The sequence below is a fragment of the Miniopterus natalensis genome, chromosome 15, assembly GCF_054644295.1.
Source record: "Miniopterus natalensis isolate mMinNat1 chromosome 15, mMinNat1.hap1, whole genome shotgun sequence".
NCBI lineage: Eukaryota > Metazoa > Chordata > Mammalia > Chiroptera > Miniopteridae > Miniopterus > Miniopterus natalensis.
In genome coordinates this window covers 20,424,369-20,448,233 of record NC_142095.1, presented here as the reverse complement: position 1 = coordinate 20,448,233, position 23,865 = coordinate 20,424,369, and the positions used below count along the sequence as shown (strand labels likewise).

Here is a 23,865-nt window from a genome sequence, read left to right as displayed (position 1 = left end):
ATTTACTTCCAATAGTAATATTGAATTCCATACTCTTGAAAACACAAGGGAGGAATTCTTCTTAAATTAGTATGCAGATATAATTTCAATAGGGTTTATTGGGAACTGAAGAAAATCACTTTGGACATTATATGGAAAAATCTATTTGCGAAAGTAGCCAAGATCCTGAAAAAGAAGAATAGTGCCCACTAGATAATATACACTACAAATTTATTGCAGCCAAAATAGCATGGCATTAGCACAGAAATCAATAAACAAATCAAGGAACAATAAAGAATCAGGAATAGATTAGGGTACATATAGAAATCCAGCCTATAATAAAGGTGGCATTTCATCCAGTGGCAGTTAGGTTAACGTAATAAATGCTGTTATCTGGCAAAGGTAGTTATCTGGAAGAAAATAAAGTTAGACCGCCTACCTCACGTCCAAACTCTAACCCAGTGGTTCTCAAGTGGGGGCAGTTTTGCCTGTCAGGGGACATCTGGAGACATTTTTGACTGTCATAAATGCAGAGGCAGGAGGGGGGATGTTTGCTTGGCATCTAGCGGGTAGATGCCAAGATGCTGCTAAATATCCCACAACGCACAGACGATCCCCCACAAAAAGACTTGTCCAGCCCAAAATGCCAATAGTTGAGATACTACGTAAGTTGAGAAATCTTACCCTAACTCTCACCCTAATGGTTAAAAAATTAAAGAGGAACAGTGTTAGAAGTAGACAGATCCCCATGTGAATCCCGGCTCCTCCACACATCAGAAGTGAGACTCTGGACAAGTCACTGTGAGGCTCGTTTTCTTGGCGGCGGCTTTCAGGAGTAAAGGTAACTATGAGCAAGGGCTCTCGCCAGCCACAGCAACAAATGGGAGCTGCTCGGACTAGGACCACAGGAGAGAAATCCTATTAGGAAGTGTCTGCAAACATGTAAATGTTCTTCACAAGAAAAGTGGGCTTTTGTTCCTAGTAAGGTCCAGGCTGCTTCACAGAGTTTGGGGGACTTACACTATAGAAGTTTGAGAATGAAAATTTCAACAGAGGCCCGGCCGGGCGTGGCTCAGCGGTTGAGCGTCGACCTAGGATCCAGGCAATTGGGGTTCGATTCCCAGTCAGGGCACATGCCCGGGCTGCGGGCTCGATCAATGACCCTCTCATCATTGATGTTTCTATCTCTCTCTCCCTCTCCTTTCCTCTCTCTGAAATCAATAAAGATATATTAAAAAAAAAAAGAAAAGAAAATTTCAACAGATCAGGTATGTGATAAATCTCCCTAGAGCAGGGACCATGCTCATCTCATTACCTCTAACAAAGGCTACTACCTTAGACGACACAAGACGAAAGCACCTACCTAATAAGTACATTTCTATTTCGTCTTTAGGGAACAGAGGAAAAAGGAGGCGCTAAAGGCCTTAGACCATCATTTGCATAGAACCGTTTTAATGCAGCAACTGACACGACCCAGTCAGCCTGCTGAATGGAGCCACCCGGGCACCCTCCAAATGATCCGCAGTGGCCGCCTGATGTCCTGAAACCAGCTCAGCAATAACCAGGCCTGTGGTCCCACAGGCTACCACGGGGACTGGGGATGCTGCAAAGCCCACAGGATTCTGGAAAGTCTCTGTGGACCCTTCAGTAAGCTCCAGAGCCCCTGAGCTGAAAGATGGTGTATTTCTGAGCCATGAGCCTCAAGATGGAACTTAAGTCCCACACCCACCCACCCACCCACCCACCACACAACGCAGTACTGAGAAGTCATTAATAACTTCTTCAGCCTAATTTTCCTAGGATACAAAACAGGATGTGGAAATAAGGGGAGACCACGGTACCTTTTAGCTACAAAACAGAGTAAGTCTAAACCTCTACTGAAAGCATAATGTTTTCAGCAAATGTTAACAACAAAAACAACCATCATGAGGACATAGTGAGAATAAATTGTAACACTTAACACATAAGGGATGAAGCAAGAGTGCTCTCAGACCCTCAGAAAACAGGTGTTGTATGAATATGAGTTACTATTTTGGTTTTTAAAGTCTTTGTAGCCATTTTAAGTTCCAACTCACAGCAGCAAATGAAATGATGTATTCCCCTAAATCACATTTATAGCATTTACCTTTTTGTAACATGGTTCTATCATTCAACCATGTAAAAATTATAGAAAACAGCTAGATAGACTATAGAGATAATCGTTATATCAAAATCTCAAGACACTGAACTCGCTAATAATGTACTGAGATGGATCCAAAAGTTATTTCTCACCCGCTGCTGCATCCACAGCTAAAAATGTCGCATGCTATTAGTACCGGTGTTTTCTAGGACCCATCACTTGGTCATACTTACTACATCTTTCTCAGCTTGAAAAACACACACAATCTAAGTTGCCTCTGATTGATAAAGAAAAGACAAAAAAGACTTTACCAGGAATATTTAAAGTGAGACAATCTAAGTTCCTAATTTTAATAAGGGATAACCATGTAAATACAAAAATCTAACACTTTAGTAATAAATTATCCACATTTCGTGCATATAGACTTCAAAATAGTAAGTTTCCCTACAGTCCACCTGCAATACCACAGAAATAAACCTTCCTAGAGACTCCAATTTTATTTAAAGATAGTATGTATATGTGGAAAGAGGGAGCTTTTATTTATTTTACTTTAAAACAAATACAGACATTTCACAGTATTGTAGTATTTGCATAACTTTTACGATCAATGGGAAATTTCAAAGAAACTTTGTGCTCTTGCTTCTGTGTTTTGGGTCCCTGCTCACTGTTCTTGGCCATTCCAAACTACTTCTGAGGAAAGACGGAAATCATGAGTTTGCTAATTCTCTCTCTGAGGAAACAATGTAAATAAATAAAAAATCAAAAGTGGGAGAGACCCAGACAATGAAGGACAGGTTGGGGTGGGGGAGGAAAGAGCTTTCAGACAAACAATACACTCCTCTCTCTCCTTCTTGCCACTGGGATAAAGGCAGACACCTTGGGGGGGGGGGGGGGGGAGCGAGAGAGAGAATAACTAGGCAAGCCATTTAGGGGTATGGGTTGAAAAAAACTCTCCCTTTCCCCAAGAGAATGTGGCTTTATGCTGGCATATTAGGTTGGAAAGTGCAAACACAATAATTAACAGTGAATCCTGAAGCTTCAACACACCAGGAAAGGGTGTCACTCCACGTGAGATGGGAAAATAGGAGGAATACATTAGGGTAGTCTTCAGCGATGCTGGACAGCTCTGTGGAGGGGCAGGATGACAGCCCAGAGAGCTAATCAAGTTCTCCAAACACCTCAGGAAGCTTGAGAAAACTGATGAAGGATGATACCATGCCAGCAACCAGGGGCAGCTGCCAGCAAAGAGTGGGGTCCTTCCTGTATCTGATTCCAAAATAACAACCTCCGTGCTAAACAACACCTTCGCATTCCCTGCTCTGATTTAAGAAAAGAACTTTGAATCTACCTTCCTCTATTTTTGCTTCCTGGGAATAAACCAGCTGCTGCGGTTTCTCCACCACAGTACCACATGTCAATCACTGCTAAGCCCAACGTTACTTTTCTTCCCCATGTGTGATTCCCACAATCAGCACGCTCCAGGGCTGAACCCCAGCCTCACGTATAAGCATTTTCTAGGGCACACCCCGGTAGGCACTACCACCCCCGTGTATTTTGTTTAATTATGAAACCTCGTTCTAGAAGCCCTTTAATTCTCCCAAGAGTCGAGGTAATTGGTAGAAATTAGACACGAAGAGACACGAGGCCACTTAAAGAGGACACTTTCAACTATAATTTTTAAAAGAATTTTCATTTTGGTTCCAATATAATTTTGTACTTTCCCAGTTTCGCCCTTTTCAAAGGCCAAAGAAAATGTTCGTGTTATCTTGTGGGCTGTCACATAGGCAAGGTAATGCATTTGTACTCCACTTAAAGTCCAAAGATTTGCTTTTCCTTTGAAGGCCATCCTTTGGTGTTTTTGTTGTTGTTGTTGTCTTATTTTGTTTTTAAAGGTAAAAAACCTGAAAAATAACATACCTTGCAGAGGCAAATTACTGTTATTTGGACAATGAAAGGATCTTGTGTGTGTGTGTGTGTGTGTGTGTGTGTGTGTGTGTGTGTGTGTTCCACTACTTGGGTCCATGCTGTGTAGAGGCATTATCAAGGTGCATTTCAGGTACTGGTAAATATGTAAACCAAAGACAGATCCATCTTACCATGAATGAGTAGTCCTTTAATAAATGATGGTAGCAAACTTCCGGGGCATGGTTTTAGTCCACTCAAGTCAGGAAAATTCTATTGAGCAACACCTACTCAGCACCTGGCACTCTAAGTAAGCAATGGGAATCCAAAGATGAAAGAAGATTTAGCAAGGGGGAGGGGAGGTGGGCAGACACATAAAAAAACAGTAACAAGAGCATCTGAGAAGTCGGATGAGTGCTGTGTGTGAAAGGGAGACTGGGCAGCTCAGAGTGGGTGACAACTCCACTGAAGTGAGCTTCAGAAATCTTCAAGGTTGCAAGATGGCAGCCAGGGGGGTGGGGTTGGAGATACAAAATGTTATTTTGAAGAAGTAAGGCAACAATTGACCAGCTTTCATAAAAATCCAGATTTCTGGCTTTTCTTGAAAAAAGTATAAGATCTGGCAACACTTGGCAACAATGGGGCAGAGTTAGTTTGGGCTCTCCAATACCCAAGAGTCTCCACTAAGAAGCCTGGCCCCTCTGGGCATCTGAGTTTGCAAGCCCTGTCTTAGAATACAGACAGAGTCCTCAGGATTCCCGATTCTCAAGAGGGGAAACCAACGGTAAAGCTGAGCACTCTCTGAGATTTGCTTTCCTGGAAATAAAACAGCAAAAAGCCAAAAGAATTGTCTCTTTCTGCATCACTTGACACTGGGTGACCAGAGCTGACTCATTCAACTTGCTGATTGGGTCTGAGAAGAAAAACTTCTCAGATTCCAAGCATATGGTCAATCTAACCCACTTAATTAGCACAACTCTGAGTGAGCCACTGCATCTCTGAGAATCACCGGAGGCATCTGGGATAGAAAAAAGGACCACGGCACCCGGCTCAGTGAACACCACCAAAGTGGGCTGGTCCTCAAGGGCTCACCGTGGCCTCACACAGCTCAGACTTCTCTCCTGGCTCCTGACTGTCCTACAGACACCTCCCAGTGGACACCCTGCCACAAACATGATACAACCAAACTAATGTTGTTTATGCTTCTCCTGTGGTAGATGCTATCCGTGTTCCACCTACATCCCCACCGAGCCCCCTCCTGGTTCTGTGTGTCCCCTCAGCTTTTGCATGACTTGAAGTCTTCCTTGGCTATTGGAACTGCTTCAGCTGGATGTGCCCTAGACCTGGAAGTATCTGGAGCAGCTCATGGCAAATGGCTCCCAGGTACAGGAGGGTGGAAGCCAGTTGCCCAGTCTCAAGGTGGACTCACCACTTCCCCCAGCATCAGGCTGATGCTGACATTGCACCCAATGGCTTCCTCCCCTCCCCTGTCCCATCCCCACTCCTAACTGATTCCTCCTGGGAGCAGTTCCCTAAGGTTCCTATCGGCGTCTGCTTCTGGGAAAACCCATCAGATGCATCCTCTTCGCCATCCTCCCACCTTCCAGTTAATTCTCCCAGCCATTGGAGTCATGTTTTGATTCGTGCCCTTCCTCCATTCTGCCCCTTTACAGCTGAACATTCAGTCCAGCATTCCTCCTATGAGACACAGCTCACATCTACCTTCCTTAGCTTCTCACTACAGCCTGCTCTAGTTACTGATCATCTCCCACCATGACTATTGCCATGTTTTCTCCACTTCCATTTTCTTCCCCCCTTAAGCTTTTGAAAACGCATCAGCTCTAAAGGTTGTTTCTCCAAAACAAAGCAAAGCAAAACAAGAATACTGCATTGGTTCCCCACTGCCTTCAGGAAAAAGTTCAAACTCTTCAGGCTGCTACCAGAGGCCTCCTGGTCCAGGCCCCATGCTTCTCCCCATTTCTCTCTGACCTCATGCTCCAGTTGCCCCACATTATCCGTGGTCTACTTTTCCAGGCTCCCGGCTCCCCTAAGCCAGTCTCCCTGCCCGGGAGACCCTTCTCACCACTTGTGCCCTGTTCAAATCTACCCATCATTCCAGACCCAGAGCAAATGGGACCTTGCAGCCTCCTTCTCCAGAGAGTCCCTGTTAACAAATTCCAGGTGAGAGGTGAAAACTGAGACCCACAGACTTGGCTGGGCATTCACATAATTTGCATATATACTTTACATCCCCGGAGTAGATAAGTTTCTTGAGAGCTGGGAGCTCTTTAGAATCATCTTTGCACAGTGAAGCTACATCACACATGTTTATCTTAGAAAAATCTAACTGAAAGGGAGGAATGTTTACCACTTAAAACGGTGCCAGTTATTCTACTCAGCAGGCAGATGTGCCCCAGAATGGATGTGAGACAGGAGGCGTGGAGATCCTGTTTCCTCAATCGCAGTTCTCACACACACCTCTCTAGGTGCAAGCATCTCAGCAGCCTAGGTGTGACTCTAATGAACACTCTCTATAAACCCGAACCAACCGACTTCCCCACGGGGCTCATTGGTGGAAACACCAATCTGCTCTGGTGGTGAAGGAAAACATGCATCGGTCAGGTAGCGATGCTACAATATTACATTTCCTGGGCAATTAAAGAGATTTTCAAGGGCAGTTTTTGATTATATGCATTTTCCACCTCCCAACAGGGCTTCAGAATCCCACCCCCTCCATTAGCTGCAGTTTTGTGATGTGTATCTCACCCCTTAACCCCAAGCCAAAATGTCAACAGGAGTTCACTTATGTCCCAGTCCTCTGTACCATATAAGATATTATTGCAGGGGACCTGGACTCAAATGACTTCAATCCATTAGTGATGAAAAACACATCACTGACACCTTGAACTAGCTCTATGTATGAACAATGACAATTCAACAGCTGAAAAATTAATTGGCACAAAGCATTTTTGTACTTACGTCTACCACCATAGGCGACCTAGAATTAAACCCACACTCATGAAACATCAGAAGTGACATTTTAATAACTGACTTCTCTTAGCCATCACGTTTTGAGATCTTTGGCAACTTATTCTAAGGAAAACTGCCCGAAGAAAATGACGGGCAACTTAACTGTATTTAGAATTCAGAGTGAATGCAACAATATTGTCTGTTAAAAATCGCTAAGTGGTCCAAAGAAAGAACAGAGAGACGGAAGCACAAACTCTCTACTTATTCTAAGTATCTCATTCTTGGCTATTCATTCTTGAGTGAGTTTTTAAAGTAACTGACTTTAAATTCAACACATTTAGGATTAAGAACAATTTATAGCTAGATGTGTGATTTGGCCTGCCATCCTAAAATGAAATGGCAGTTATAAGAATTTTCAAAAGAAAAGATCAGGCAATCTTTCATGGATTTAGGAGAAATTTGTCAAAATGATAGAGGGCTCAGAGGAATGTTACTGCACTGAGCTTTGGGAATGACTCATTAATAATCCAGTTAGACTGTCAATGATGCTCTCAAATTACCCCAACTCCACTAGAAAACATTTCATTGTAAGACATATATAATCCTCCCACCTCATGTGCATTAGTCCTATGTTTGTACAAAAGAAACTAGGTCCAAATTAAAAACTACTTCTTCCAGAAACATTTCCTTAGTTTCCTTTCCAGCAGGAGGTGATTTCTCCTTTTCCCAGACTCCCACGGCATGAAGGGAGTATTTTCTCAGTTAAACTGTAGGTACCTGAAGGCAGGTTCCATGCCCAGGTGAACCTTGCACCTGCACCCTCTACCTTCCCATGAAGTACAGCTCCTAGCATGTCCCTTACAAAGAATACAAGCTCAGTAAGTGTTTGTGAGTAAGTGAATGAATGAATGAATGAATGAATGAATGTAAGCTTGTATGGCTCTGTTCTTTTTCCTGGTCTTGCTGTAGACCCTAAAGCCTAGTTATTTGCAAAAAGCTTTATGTTCACCTTTCAAACACATTAAAGTTGATATCTGAGTTTCAAGTAGTCATCCCATGGTGATTCTCGCTAATGAACTTGATCTGGACTGACAGTAATCTAGAAAGTTTATCTGCACCTCCTTCAATGCGGTCTACTTACAAAATATTAACCAGGCATTTACTTCCTCTTGGAAAGTGAACTCACTTCATTTAACAGCATCTACAGCTGTCAGAACTTTGGCAGTCTTTGTGAAAAATATCATCTTAACTGTCTGTATTAAAAATTAATCACATGAGGTTTATTTTGTTTTGTTTCTACTAAACTCCCTGCAGAAAAGGTTCTGTTGTGGGACTTTTTTGATTGTTTCATTTTAATAGTGTGGGGTATTTTCCTCATGATGCAAAAATATGGTTATTGCATTTGCTCAGAGAGAAAGTGCCTGTCCTTTAAAATTACACTGTGCAATGAGTGCTTGCTTTCCCTCTCCTCCCACGCAGTACCCACAGGGAATGGAAGGGGGGCAAGCTCTCTTGGTCATTTTTGCCATTCCCACTATCATACTTGGTAAATTACCAAGCTTTGGCAACTTCTTTAAAAAAACAACAACAGCAACAAGGTGGGGGGCAGTTTCAAAGACGACCCAGTACAAAGTTATCCAAGGAATTTCTTTCAAGTATCTGCTTCTCCGGGAGCTGGAATGTTCATTAAAGTCATCGAGGCAGGTAGTCTAGGCACTCTGGACTAGAGTGAAGTCAACCCCAAGGAGAATGCCATCTTCTCTTTCCTGAAAACCCTCCTGCACACCAGTGTCTCATTCTTTTTAATAGCCTGACCTACTTTCCTCTTCTAGAAAGGGAGCTCATTAGTGACCTTGACAAATACCTCAACATCTGGGTCTTAACTTCCTCACCTTTAAAATGGAAATAAAAATAGTATCTATTTCATAGGCTGCTTATGAGGATGAAACGACACTCATAAAGCCTGGCACACAGCGAATGCTCAATAAACGTGACCTACAGTCATCATGCTTGTGTCCAACGTGTCAGTGGAATCTGAAGCCACTAGGGCTCCCCGAACAATTTCCTCTTGTGACTGACCCAGATATTGACCCACAGCCAATCAACATAAAGAAACGAATTTGCCAAAAGGGCAGATGTTTAAAAAAAAAAAGTTTCACTCTACAAATACCATGGTGATTCTGGACATCAGCAAAGATGCATGCCATCTTTTACTTCAAATTCTAATGCATGTGACTCGAACCAAGAGCCCAGACCTTGATCAGCCATGAAAGACTAAGAACTCTGCCTACCAGCAAAGAGGAGCCCATCCTAGTCTCACAGCCTCCCGCCTCCAGCTGTCCCTCCTGAGCTCACCAGCCCAACGTTTGTCCACCTGGCAAAGCATCTTGTAAAAAGAGAATTTTAAAAATATGGCCCATGTTGCCATTCCTCCCATGATAGATTGCCAAAGGACAGATCTGTTTTCCTCTGCCAGGCTTTGTTTCAATTTTTATTTTTGCAAAGTTTTCTATCCCACCTTCATTGTTTAAAAATTACTTAAAATTAATATTTATTGCTCCTTTTGAGAAACCAACCTCCATCTCTTTTCCTAATTAGATCCAATAAAAATATAGTGAGAGGAAGCATTCAATGGGGAAAGCCATTCTGAAAAACATCCTCAAAGCCTCGAAAATCTAAATCAAGACCAAATCAATTATAGCACTAGATTCAGGTGGGTTTTATTTATTCTACCAATAAAGAGACAGAACTTATAGTGGGCTCCAAACGGTCAAGTGTGTCTAGACTTCAAGGAAAGACATTTGTATGTAGCCTTTAAAAAATTAGTGTGTTTTCCAGCCATGCGTTTCAGACTATAGTATTATACTTTAACTAGCTGCATCATTCTGGGAATACACCTCTTCAGAGGGGACATTTTCGTAGCTGAGTTTAATCCAATTAATTAAAGGAGGGAAAGGGTGTAAAATGGAACTCTACTTATGCAGTCAGGCATGGACAGTCACAGGACACTAGGAAACTTTTCTCTGGTTGTCCAATGTTTTGCCTTACCTGTCAGAGGGCAGAGGCCCTATCAACACACATCAAGCACTTCATGATGGCAACTATTCAACCTCGGAGGCCTTACCTGTCAGTTTTCTTGATCAGGATGGCCCTGAAGATGTGCTCAAGGGGTGTCTTCTCCTGCTTGTGGGTTGGTTGCACAAAAGGGTGCAGGGCCACCAACAAAAATCCCTGTTGGTACAGCTCCAGGAGCTGGGCGGGCAGGTCTCGCAGGGAGGCCAGCCTCACTGCTGAGGACCGCGGGAGCTCGGCTGGGAATGGAGAGAAGAGAGGCTCATCAGAGACCACCAAAACCGCCTGCCCTACCCCACCCAAGTTCCTCTCCCCTTGCCCTTTCCGAGGACCTCTAGGTCACCTCTTGTTAAAAAATGAGTTGGTTCCTGTTTTAACTACTGTCTTCAGAGAGGACCTATAAGCAGCTGGCTATTTTCCAACTCATCCAGAGACACGCATAATTGGATGTTTTAAAACCTAGAGTCAATTTTCTCAAAAATTACACTGAAAGAGTGATTTCCACCTCCTCAAAAAAAAAAAAAAAGGGGGGAAGGAAGAGGAGGAGAGGGAGGAGACACCAACTACCTGCAAACGTAAAATTGACAGGTAGCAAAAAGCAGCATAAACAAACTCAAAAGATAAACTGGAAGCAAATTTCTGTGATATTTAAGACAAAGGTGATTTTCTTGATTTGCAAAGAAACCACTGCCCACCCCCAAATAAAATAAAAGAAAAATGGGCAAAGTATATGAATAAGCAATTGCTTAAAAAAATGAAAAGCCAGTCACTATTTAAAAAGACATCCAAATGAACTAAACATTAAAATTATGCATGTCAAAACAAATAGATATTTTCACTTACTGAATTATTTTAAAATTTGGATTAAAAATTTTTAAGGACAGACAAGATTCAAAATTCAAAAGGTATTAGCATATATATAGTGAAAACTACATCCCAGCCCTGTCCCCTGACTTTTAGGCTTTTTCCCTCCAGGCAATTAATATTGCCCAGCCTTGCCAGGCTTGGCTCAAGGGTTGAGCATCGGCCTAGGATCCAGGCGATCGGGGTTCGATTCCCAGTCAGGGCACAGGCCCGGGTTGTGGGCTCGATCCCCAGTCGGGGGCGTACAGGAGGCAGCCGATCAATGACTCTCTCATCATTGATGTTTCTCTCTCTCTCCCCCTTTCCTTTCCTCTCTCTGAAATCAATAAAGATATATTTTTTAAAAAAATTAATATTACCCATTATGTATATAAACACGTTAACGATCGTGAAATTAATACAGTAAAAAAGCCTATATATCTCCCTCCCTTTTTACACAAATGGTAGTATAACATTAATGCACCTGGCTTCTAATCATTTTTTTATCAGTTATCAGTACACTTTTGTTAGAACCATTCTGCTGGAGTCAAGTGAGCTCTTCCTCATTCATTTTACAGGTTCACAGTGTACCGTAATGTACCAGAGATTATTCAAGCTGTTGTTTTTATAAGTATTGCTGCAATGAAAAATATAGTGCCTGTAGTACATATAAAAAATAAATTCCTAGGTGTTGAATGGCTGGGCTAAAGATAAGTGCATTATAGTATTTCCAGATATTGCCAGATTTCCTCCATAGAGTAGCACGGGTTTAGGTCCCATCAGTGATATACAACCACTGGCTAATCTCATAGTGAGGTGTTAATTTAAATTTCTCTTACTATGTAATTTGTATTTTTTAATTAAACATGTCATGTTTAAGTGCTATCTGTGTTGCCTTTTCTGTTAACCATTCATAATCTGTGCCTAGTTTCTATTGGGTTAATAGGCCTTTTTTTTCTATTGGTTTGTAGAAGCTCTTTATATATTAGGAGATCAGTCCTTATTTGTGATACCAGTTGCAAATATCTTTCCCTGATTTTTTGTCTTTTAACTTTGCAAAACTCTTTGCCATGAAGAATTTTTTTATCAAATTAAATTTATCAATCTTGTCTTCAATTGCTTCTGAGTTTTATGTCATAGCAGAAGAGCTCTGGAACTAGAAAATAATTCTCCTGTGATATCTTGAAGTATACATTTCAATTTTTTGGCATGTAGATTTTTGATCCATTTGGAATGTATGCAATATGAATTAAACATTTCTCCCCCAAGGTTTATACATTTTTCCTCATTGATTTGAGATGCCACCTTTATCATATATTATAGTCCTGAACATATTTAAATTTATGACTGTGATCCATTAACCCATTTTAGTTTCATACCAGTTTTAATATGAAACTCAGGCTATTTTCTGAATCTTCCTATCTTCTTGTTTATTTTGTGAATATTCCTGTCTATTCTTATTTTTTTCAAATGGTCTTTAAAATCAACTCAACAAATTCTCCCTCCCAAAAAAATCTTGTTATTTTTATTGGATCATGTTAACTGAAGGAGAATGAGTATTTTCATCAGGCTATAAGTACCCATCCAAGAACATGGCATAATTTTCATTTATTCAAGACTTTTTTGGGGTCCCTCAGGTGCATACTAAAGTTTTCTTTACATAGACATTGAACACTTATCAAAGTTTATTCCTAGTTATTTTATATCTTATTGCTATTAGAATAATAGATTTTTTTTCTTTTTACTTGTATGATATCCACTGTGGGCAAGAATATTGGGGAAACAGGCATGCTCATCACAGTTGACGGGGTGAACCTTTCTGGAGGGCAAAACCTTCAAACCTAAAGGTGTGCACACCCTTTGTCCAACAGCTCCACTACTAGGTGTTACACCTATGGCTGGACTAAAAATCTTTTTGAAGATATATCAACAAAGATATTCATTACAGGGCTTTTCACATAGCAAAAGCCTGGGACCAAAGAGTTCTTTATTGGAGGGCTAGGTAAACACTGGGACATTCCAAAGATGAACCTTATGAACCATCTAAGAAAATTAAGGTCAATCTGTTATTTGCTAATGGAAACATGTCCAAGATACACTACTAACTTAGGAGGCAAAGTGTCTAACAGTATTATCATATGATACTCCTGTATGTAAGTATTAGAAGAACAGACATGAATAAAAAAAATTTTCTGGAAAAAATAATAAAAACATCAATATTGGAGAGGGATTCAAGTAGAGGCAGGAAGATGGAAAAGTAGCTTTTACTTTGTTTTGTACTTTCAATACTATTACCATCCACAGGGATCATTTGGGTGGAGGGCTTATGAGACATTTTCTCCTTTATATGAAAAAACAATATGATTTAAAAGTTTTTTTAATGTACTTTTAAAAATAATGTTATTTTAAAACAAAACTTAAAACATGATCTAAAGGTACTTAAGAATACTACTTGACATCAGATACTGTAGCTCTCATTTCCATACATCATGCAAGAAATTTACGGGAAAACAAAATCTATAGCAATGATTCATCCTAACGCAAGTGTCCGGCCTCCCGGAGAGACCTCCATCAATAACAGTGACAAAGATAAGACTGGCCAGGAAAGCAGGAAAGTCTGCACTCTCCCTTGAGATACATTCTGCATATGCTGCTAGATCAAAAGCTAAAAGTACGTCTGGTAAAGAATGCTGAGGCCCTCCCTACTTCCCACGCACAGAAACCCACCAGGAAAAAGGGGCCTCTGCACCCTACAAATGGAGACTCTTGGGCCCCACCCCAGACCTCCTGCATCAGACTCTGAGCGAGCTACATCTTTACAAGCATCCAAGACCTCTGAGGCTGAGAACTACTCTCCAGAGGGTTCTTTGGCCCTCCTCCAGCCACTCTCCTCTTCATGAACAAGGACTCTGGCGACCTAAGGGTATGCCTCCACCTGTGACCCACACCCCCACTTCACAAAGTCACAACCTTGGAATTCCCTGCCCTTTCAGCCCTGGGCCCACTTTGGGAGCCTGTGCAAGCTTCTGCCTCAGCCTGCGGCAAAGGTGGCCGCTGTCCCTTATGTGCGCACCCCTAGGATCAAGGTGGGACAGACAAGTAAGTGAGGAGATGCTTGCCATAGGTGCAAAATTTAGGGGCACCAAAAACTCAGTAACCATGATAAATAAATATTTAATGTAATATGTTACAAAGTAAAAGCGAATGCAAAAAGCCCATAATGAACAAAATACCAAAATGTAATGAAGATGGGATGAGTATTACTGATTTTCCCCTTTTGTTCAAGCTCCATTATGGCCCCGAACAGCAGTTACTGATCTCGTCTATTAAAAAATCATTGGCTCACTCGCCTCACCCTAGTGCTAGCCCAGGCCCAACATCTCTTGCAGCCTTGTCCCAGGCCCTGCAAATGACAGCAGTGGGTCTGTATATAGGTTGTGGGAAAGGAACCAGGGCCAGCTTTCCTTTGCTGTCAGGAGATTACAAAGCAACTCAACCAAAAGGACATAATTGAGTGTGGCACAGATGTTGGTTGTTTCATTTGAAAAACTGAATGAACTTTTGGTAGGGGTGTAAATCTTCCTGGAGGGAAATTTCATGATATCGAACAAACCTAAAAAGACTATGCAGCACTAAGATCCCCTCTTCTTTGATAAAACTGTACAGAAAGGGCAACTGTGAGTCATCAAATATGAGACCTCAAATTCAGCCAGTCTCTACAGCTCAATATTTTTGTAAATGTTTCACATATTTATTTTTTATAACACTTTATTAAATTTATTGGGGTGGCAATGGTTAATATGAACTTATAGGTTTCAGGTGTGGGTTTCTAAGTTACAAGATCTGTATATTGCTCTGTGTAAGATATTTTGAATTCTTACTGCTATCGTGAAACAAAGCTTTAGTAAGATTTTTATAATTTATATATTGGTTTCCTCTTAATAAAAAAAATAAAAGCAGTTGGTGTGTTGAGAAAATTTGGAGTTTTAGTATCAGCTACGTTCCTCACTAGCATTAGCCTTGGGCATGTGAACACTTAGTTTCCTCGTGTAAAATGGAAATCATAAGATCAGCCTGTCTTCTATCACAGAGTGGCTGTGAGAATCAAATGGGATGATGGGTGTGTAATCGATAAAACTCAGAACTATCACAGGCAGTGGGGCTGGCAGTGGTGGACGGGGAGCCAGCCAGGGGGACTGGTCAGCTGTGGATGGAGATGACAATATGGTGCTAAGGCCAACAGAACTTCCCTTCAGATCCGCATCCCTGACCCGCCAGGCTCCAAATCATGGCGCTAAAAACAATAGCCAATCATTTTATACTTAGATGCTTCCTAAATAAAACAATACCTTTTCAATTTTAATCTTAAAATCTAAAGATATATCTCCTGTCAAAACTGAGTAATTTAATGGCTTTAATTTTTGGTACGCATGCTGTTAAAGTAAGCTTAGCTTCATGGTTAAAAAACAAAAATGAATTTCAACAATCTTATTGCAATAAAAAAAACAGGTGGCTAGTATAAATATTTTTAAAGGCCTTAATTTCATGTTTCTACTTGAACATTAACCTTAAAAAAATCCCCCAGTTCTTAAGTGATCAAACCCCCAATATTATTACTAAAAAAATAAATGAAGGAATGACTTATCTGTTTGGATGGACATACCAATTATAGCCTTTTGGTCTATTTCTCACCCCACCCATCAGAGTAACTTCTCCACTATGTTTGTCTTGTAATATTTGCCTAATTTCACTTATAAATTATGTAATCTTGGGCAAGTCATATAATTCCCACCTGAAAGCTTCCAACTTTAAAATGCAATGATTTTATTATTTCACTTTGGACACTAAGATACCAGTTTCTAAGTAAAAAGTGACATTGGATAATACAATAAGTGCCTTCAATGTGACATGAATGTTTCCCCAAATCAGAGCCACAGGGGAATAAGGAACAGACTAGGCGCAGAAATGGCACGAGAACCAGGGAAGTAATCTGCTGCCAGTATGGCAGGATAAACATCACTGCTGTCCGGGGGTCCCCGCCTTCCGCCTGTCCCAGGCACTTCAAGAGACCCTGCCTGCTCTGACTGATCCTCAGAAGTTTGGGGAGCTGTCCAGGGGAGTTCCAGGGAAGAGATGCCTGTGGGGCAGGGCGAGAGAAGTGTCTCTGGGTTCCCATCTTCCTAACCAAGATCTACAAGGAAAATGCTGTGAAATACCTGAAGTTACCTTGGCTTCCTGGGTGTTTACTAGTACCCCACTCCAGCACTGAACCACATAAGCCCCCTCATCATAAGTTAAAAGTTCTAATTACAATTCTTCGTATTCTGAAGAGGAGGGACCCTGATGAGGTCATCTTGGCCAGCCTTACTCCTCAGTCTGAGGAGATGCCGCTGTTAGGGCCCAGCGTCTGCTTGAAGATCCTACTGTCCTCTCCACTTTCCAATCTGTCATGTTCCACAGTCTTTATTCCCAGTGATCGTCTGCAAGTCCAGGGTCCGGGCTGGACACCCCTGGGCTCCCACGCAGGGAGCCCCGTCTTCATCCCAGACGGCACTTTGCCCTACAGCTGTGCACAGGCCAGTTCTCCAGCTGGCTTCTCCCACCAGCCTGGGCAGGGGCTCATTTCATCTCATGACCCGGAGAGAGCCTGGTCAGAGCTCAAAGCCAGGAACCTGGGTCCCCCGAGACCAGATGGATAAAGAGGAGCAATGAACACCAAAGCCCCATCTCACAAAGCGGGGGCATCTTGTCCTTCTAGCCTGGTTACTGCCAATGGGCACATGGGCTCAACGGTGCTAGAACTTCTCATTCTTACCTTTAAGAAGTCAGAAATCTTGATCCTCACAGAAACTCTTCTAATCTTTAAATTTGGCAAGTAATTTCCATTTTCAACCCCACGTGGCCCAAAGCCAAGACCTGGTAGGTTGTAAAGTCTGGATGGGGCATTTGATAAACGTGGAGCGATGAAGGACCCACACCCTTCCTTTCCCTGATCTTACTATAGTCGAGACTCAGTATATCAGTCATGTACTGGAGAGCTTGTGATCCATTCATTCCCACATCATCACAATTTACATTAAAGTCTTCAAGGACACATCCGTAGGTGTTTGACACTGGCCTCTATTTCCTGAGTCCTTCTATACTGATACAGAGATGAACAAAGAGTTTAGAACCACATAATTCTATTTTGAATCCCTTGGAAATCTTTTCTCTTCCATCACTCAACAGGCTTTTTAAAAATCAAAATGTATGAGGTGTGCTGGAAAAGTGTTTTGGGTGGCATGAGAGTACAAAGATTTTTTTGAAATAAGTGTTTTGTTTTTCTTTCAGAAAATAACTTCATATAAGTAAATCATCATTCCAGGAGGAACAAAAGAAAAGAAAAAGAAAAAGGGAATGAAAACAGGAGAAAAAACCAAACCCACACATTTCTTAACACTCCTGGGACAAAAGATTTTACTTTTGCTATGACAATGTTTTGTTTAGCAAAAACATTCTGCAGCCCCATTTATTCCCTGGAAACGAAGCCCTTCAGACATCTGCAGAAGAGCCAAAGCGATGTCTGTGCTCCTTCAAACTTTATTAGTGGGAAAGTACCAGCTTCCAACACAAGAAAGAAATGTCGTGTACAGTAACAGCACGTGTCACCCCGCTCGCTGCAGCCGCCACGGGCCGCTGAGCCTCAGCGCTTCTGTTACTGTGCCCAGCAATAACTTGTGACTTTAGCCTAATTATTCAAAGTCCGACTTTGCTTTTCTAATTACAGCCGCTAATGGACCTGTCAATACCGAGGAGGCTCGGAGCGAGCAGACGGCATTTCCCTCGGGTAATTTCCCTCACAGGTGAAGCTGATAATGACATTGTCCAACCAAAAAAAAGACATTTCAGTGTCTCAACAGTCGCTATTTCTGTACCATCAACCTGCCTGGGCTTTGCAGTAGATCCAATTTAGCAAAAACGGTAAAATCAATCATTTTCAACATGAGGTTTTTCACTGTATCAGAAAGGAACAGGAATTCGGTTTTTGAAAGAACGCCGGTAGCCCTTGTCTTACGCGTCATATCTGAATTATGGACAAAAACTTTCATTTCGGGGCTCTTCACATTCAGGTGTATGTCATCTTTTTATTAAATAAATTCATGTTTCTGAAACTTAAAAAGGATACACATCTCCAGGCTCAGGAGGCCGCTCCATTAAAATACTATTTATTCATTTTTATTTTTTTTAATTGGAGTAAAATCCACATAACATAAAATTAATCATTTTAAAGTGAGTGATTCAGTGGCATTCAGTACATTCATAATGTTGTGCAACCATCACCTCTACTAGTTTTAAAATATTTTCATCACCCCAAAAGGAAACCCCATACCCATACCTATTAAGCAGTTATTCCCATTGCCTCTCCCCCTGACAACCAGCAGTCCGCTTTCATAAAACACAATTCTTAACACTTCACTAAATCATGGATAAAGGCACGGGGAAAACTATAGTAAGACTAAAAGTACTTTTAGCTTAGTAAACCTAGGATTCTGTCGGTCAGTGAGGGAGAACCTGACAATACAACAGAGGCCTCATCAAATGAGTTTTTAATAAAAGAAGCAGCCACCAGTCCACAAATGATGTTAAGCATCAGACTGTCAGGCTGCTACGAAACTCTGTGTGTGTGTGTGTGTGTGTGTGTGTGTGTGTGTGTGTGTGTGTGTGTGTGTGTGTGAAGGGGAGGGAGGAGCCAAGTTGTTACTGGCTTGCTTGTCATTTCAAAGGGTCACACATTAGTCACTGAATGACACACACACAATATTGTATTGTCAAAAATTCACTGTCTAGGTGTTTGTAAGGAGAAGGCCTGAATAATTCCTACTGACTGTACCCATTGATCAAACCCAAACGACAGCATTATTGCTCATCTCACCAGTCCATTTTATCAAAGAAGACACAGGCTAAGATTCATCAAGAAAACTTTTCAAAAAGAAGAAATTCTCCACCAGGCACCATGCGGCTTAGATTTCACAGTGGGGTCCTCAAATATTAAAAGCAACCAGCTAGAGACTGAACCCAGAGTATTAATAAAATATTTCACACACTTAAAAGTACTTTTTATAGAAAAGACACACAAAAAAATCACCAAGTATTCAGAATTTCTAACCAAACTGGTCCACACCAAATCCCAGAAGAGCTCAGCATGAACCAGAAGGGAAGCTAGTTGTCGATATTTTGTGCCATTTTCCTAATAGAGCAGGACAGCAGGATAGCTAACACTCCTGGCACTTCTCTTTTGATTTTAAAAGTAGTACAATAAACTGATTGTTTCAAAGACCAGACACTAATGAGTATGTACAAACAATATGGAAATGAAACTATTTAGAATGTAAATGGGACCCTATATGGATTTAAATGATAAAGTCACAAGGCTGTATAAAAGTAGTCGGCACTAAAAGTATTCAGCACTTGAAGTGTGGCTAGCCCGAACTGAATGTGCTATACATGTAAAACATACACCGGATTTCAATGACTTAGCATGAAAAAAGGGGGTGTAAAATATCTAAATAAGAAGTTTATTTTTACATTGATAACACACTCAAATGACAGTATTTTGGATATATTATTAAAGTTAATTTCACCTGTTTTAAATGTGCTACTACTAGAAAATCTGAAATTAAGTATGTGGCTCGTGATATATTTCCACTGGACAGCACTGCTCTATACCATTACTTACCAATCATTTGCTTCATAGCAATTTTTTATTATATGATTACATTTTTTAAATTATACAGATATACAATTTAATTGTTTTACAATTTTTAATTATACAAATTATTGACTTACTTTTTCTTTTTCTGTCTTTCCCAATAAATAAATTCCCCCAGGTGAGAGCCCATGCCAGGTTTATTCACCAACAAGCTGGCCCACCCAGAGTGCCTGGAGAAAGCTCATAATAATCACTGTTAAAGGAAGAAATTCTCCACCGATATGGCCAAGGCCCAGATCATGATGGCACCAGCACATCAAAGAAAATCCAGTGCAAACTGCCACTTGCAGCTCTTGTGGGGAATAGATGACTTCAAGGTCCCCACCTGTCCTCTGGGTCCCAAAGTAGATTAGCCAGGAGAGCAAGAGGAAAGAACCGTAACTGGTCTAGAAAACCATCAGCCAGAGTAAAACTCAGAGGGAACTTGGAAACCTTTTTTTTTTAATGGCAGTAAAATGTACATGACATAAAATGGACCATTTTAACCATTTTTAAGTGTACAATTCAATGGCATTAAGTACATTTTCACTATTGTGCAACGACCGCTACCATCCAGCTCCAGGAAACATTTTAACTTGCAGTGTCAGCTGCACTTCCCACTCAACCTTCCACTTCTGCTACTCAAGAAGAAAGGACACCTCACCTGCATTTCACCATCTTTCCTTTCTCTACCCCTCTGGTGTGAGCAGGAGATACAAGAGCCGCAAGAAGAAAAGAGACTCTGCCGAGACTCATCGTAATTCACAAATGTGAAAAAGCACCACTGGTTGATAAAATCAAAGGTTGATAAGACAACAAAAGTACAGGAAGGTGTAAAAATTCCACTTTGCAGAGATGGCCAAAGGACAGGACAAAGACCCAGTGGTGATATACTAGAAGTGACTGGGAATCTCAACCCTAAACTGCATAAAATGGAAACAAAGCTATTTGCCATGCCCCAAAGGCATGAGCACACTTCAGTTTGGCATTTACATAGGACACAAGAGAATGGTGCTATTTCTATTTATTCTGAGTTATAATCATCAGGGTCTCAACTCTGTGACAGAGTTTCACATTGGTACAATCAATAAGGTCTTTACTTAGGAGAATGCTTTAAAATTTTAGAATATAATAATATAAAATAATGGACCATGGAGATTGTTGGAAAATGTAACAACTCACCATGTGCAAGACTAGTTTCAAGAGCATATAACAGAATAAACTTCACTCTCTTGGGACTTAGCACAACTTCTACTCACAAAGGAAGCTCAATGGTTGGCTCAAAGGCACTACCCCAGACACACCAGCATGTCCATAGCAGTGGCTTCTCTTCCTTGCTGTAGCAGAGACACACCATGAATTCAGTGGCACAGCCACATAAACCATTCATGAGGCTTACAAAAAGCTCCACATGCTGTAAACGCATTTTAATAAATAATATTCTCATGTGTATGACATCACCAAAGATTCAACAGAACTCAGAGAGCAGGGCCAGACAGTTCCCGTGCTCTAAAAAAGGCTTCCGCACCTGCATCTCCAGCTTTGCATGAACGATTACTGCGTTCATGCGCAAACTCCCAAATTGGTGCATGGAAATAGAAAATCATACGTACAAGTTGAGCAGCTCCGGGCTCCGCTAACCAATTTGCATGCAAAATTGTCATCAGCACTCTCCGGTTTATTTTTTGCCTAAGAGATTGGGGGGGTGTCTATGATGCCTTGGGAGGCTGACTTTAAGAGGCATTCCTAAGGGTTTTTAGGGTGTATGCATGTATGTATATCTCTCCCAGCTGCCTTCTTGGTCAGGTATTCTAGTGGAAGAGAAGAGCCTGAGAATGGGACCAAGTAGAAAAATTAAGTGAGAGCAAATGGCCAATGGATATTCTTTAGAAGAATAAGACAGAGAAGAAATGTGGTTAAAAAATAACTTGTATTTACGGTCAGAAAAATGTCATCTATCAATGACAGTTGGCACAAGGAGGGAAAGATGGATTTTAACCAGGCACGAGAAAGGACTTTCTGGATTTAACCAGCGAGGATTTACAGAAATGAGCCACCAGGAAGTTTGACCTTGAGATTGCCCCTGAGGATCTGATAGGCATCTAGGTGCTTATAAGGCACCTTTAGGTTTTCTCTAACATCTCCTTCCTCCTTCCCTCCCTCCCTTGTTTCTTTCCTCTTTTTCATCTGAAATGTGGCTAGTGTGAATTGAGATATGCTAAAAGTGTGAAATACACACAAGATTTCAAAGACTTTGTATGGAGAAAAAGAACGTAAAGTATCTCAATAAGAAATTTTTATTGATTATATGTTGAAATAATATTCTGAATATACTGTGTTAGAGTAAATATATAATAAACATTTATTTACTTATTTAAATTTTTTAAAGTGGCTAATTAGAAAATTTTACATTATATCTATGGCTCACATTATATTTCCATTGGCTAGTTTGGTTTTAGAACCTTTTGTTTTCAATTTATTTACTTACTTAAACTTATTTATTTTAAATTTGTTTCAGTCCAAAAGAACATGACCCCTTCTCTCCCTTTATTAAGGTGCCAATTTAATTCCTTACTTAGCATCCTTTAGTTACAGCTGAGTAAGGTCACTTCTTTTCCCAAAATAAACCTGTAACGCTGAGGACTGGGGAGAAGCTGCCAAAATATTTATAGTGGGATCAAATGAGCAACATTCCTTAAGCATATTAAATCTTTTCTTTTTACTCATCACTGTTCCAAATTGGAGGGGAAAAGCAAAACTTCTAATTGCCTTCATGTTGGATGTTTGGATCCTGGAGACCCTGAAAAGCCAGATCTTGGAGAATTTCTAGTAACACCATCACACTGGCTTCTAAAGTGTTTGCCTCTCTGGAGGCAAAGGTGGGTTCACAACCTTTTTCTGCCCCTACTCTGTTGGCAGGTCCAAACCCCATCCTGAATCGCACCTCCCACCCCACTCGGGGAATCTTGGCTGCGACTCACTGCTCAGGGCAAATCTGGAAACAGCTGCCAGAGGCAACCAGTCAGCCAGAATCCCGGCTGAGTACTCAGATCAGAAATATCAACAGACAGTGGACCCCTCAGCCTGTTTTGTTGAGTCCCTGAAAGTGCTTTGTACCGATTTTTCCGGATGATTTATGTTACATTCCAGAAATGCAAATTCTCCCTCTTGCACTTAATAAATGCATCCGTGCAGTCTTAATGTTTCCACTTAACAGAGCTGTCTCCCTTCCTGTGCTTCCTTGCCTGGTGTCTGGGGGTGGGATGGAGGCTCTGTGACATTCCACATTTCCACATAGCAATAAGACGTAAGTATCATTATTGTTTCGTTGTAATTGCAGTGTAGTTGTCTGAATTTAAATGATGCAGATCCTCCTAAGCAAATAGACAACAGAAATCTGGAACTGAATTATGAGGTTGAAAGCTGGTGGTGTATTAAAACTGGCTCAGGCAAGGATGGGGGTGTACTGGCCAAGGTTCTGGCCCTGAAGCAAGATTACCTGGGTTCAAATCTCAGTGCGACCCTTCACTAACTGTACAACTTTGGGTGAGTTATGAGCCCTACGGGCCTCAGTTTTGTCTGCGTCAGATAAAAGTCATGTCTATCTCATTGGGTTGTCATGAAGATTAAGTGAGATAATGCATATAAAGCACTAGAATTGGGCCCAGAACCCATACTCTTCTATATATGGGAGCTGATAAAATCATTATTGTCGATGTTATTATTATTAATAACCCTAATCAACTAACTTGTTACCAAGCATGGCAGATCCTCATGTCTGTAAATTGATCCTTATGTCTTAATCCACTCCAGCTCTCTATCAATATTTAGTTTTCACATATGACTTTAATTTCTCAGCCTAAACCACAGGCCAGCATTTTTTTCTCCCATGACCCTCTTTTAAATGCTGGTGTAACCTATATTTCATTTCTGAATGTGAATCAAAACTGAAAAAGTAAGCCCTAAAAGTTTGTCCTCAGCTACGGCAAAGAAAGGGTAGCTGAACATAGTGTCTGGCCACGCATCCAGAAACATAGGGAGGGTAGCCTCAAGAGGGAAGGCAGGCAGGTTGGGGACCTGAGGCCTCTACTCTCCCAGGGCTCCCGATGCCCCCCCCAAGGCTCTCCCACTGCACCCTGATGCTGCAGGACCTGAAGTCCGCCAGCAGCCTGTTCAGGTTCATGGCTGCCCTATCTGTGCTGCCTCAGGAGACTTCCACAGGCAATTGGTTCCATCAAACACCATCAGATAG

General features: G+C 41.3%; 1 protein-coding gene across 1 annotated transcript in view; it reads right to left on the bottom strand.

Moving 5' to 3' along the window:
* The window catches only part of RFTN1 (raftlin, lipid raft linker 1), a 167,549-nt gene that overhangs the window by 89,206 nt on the left and 54,478 nt on the right, over positions 1–23,865 (bottom strand). The window contains exon 3 of the mRNA XM_016209276.2: positions 10,095–10,281. Within this exon, the coding sequence (XP_016064762.2) occupies positions 10,095–10,281 (187 nt within the window). The remainder of the gene's footprint in view (positions 1–10,094; positions 10,282–23,865) is intronic.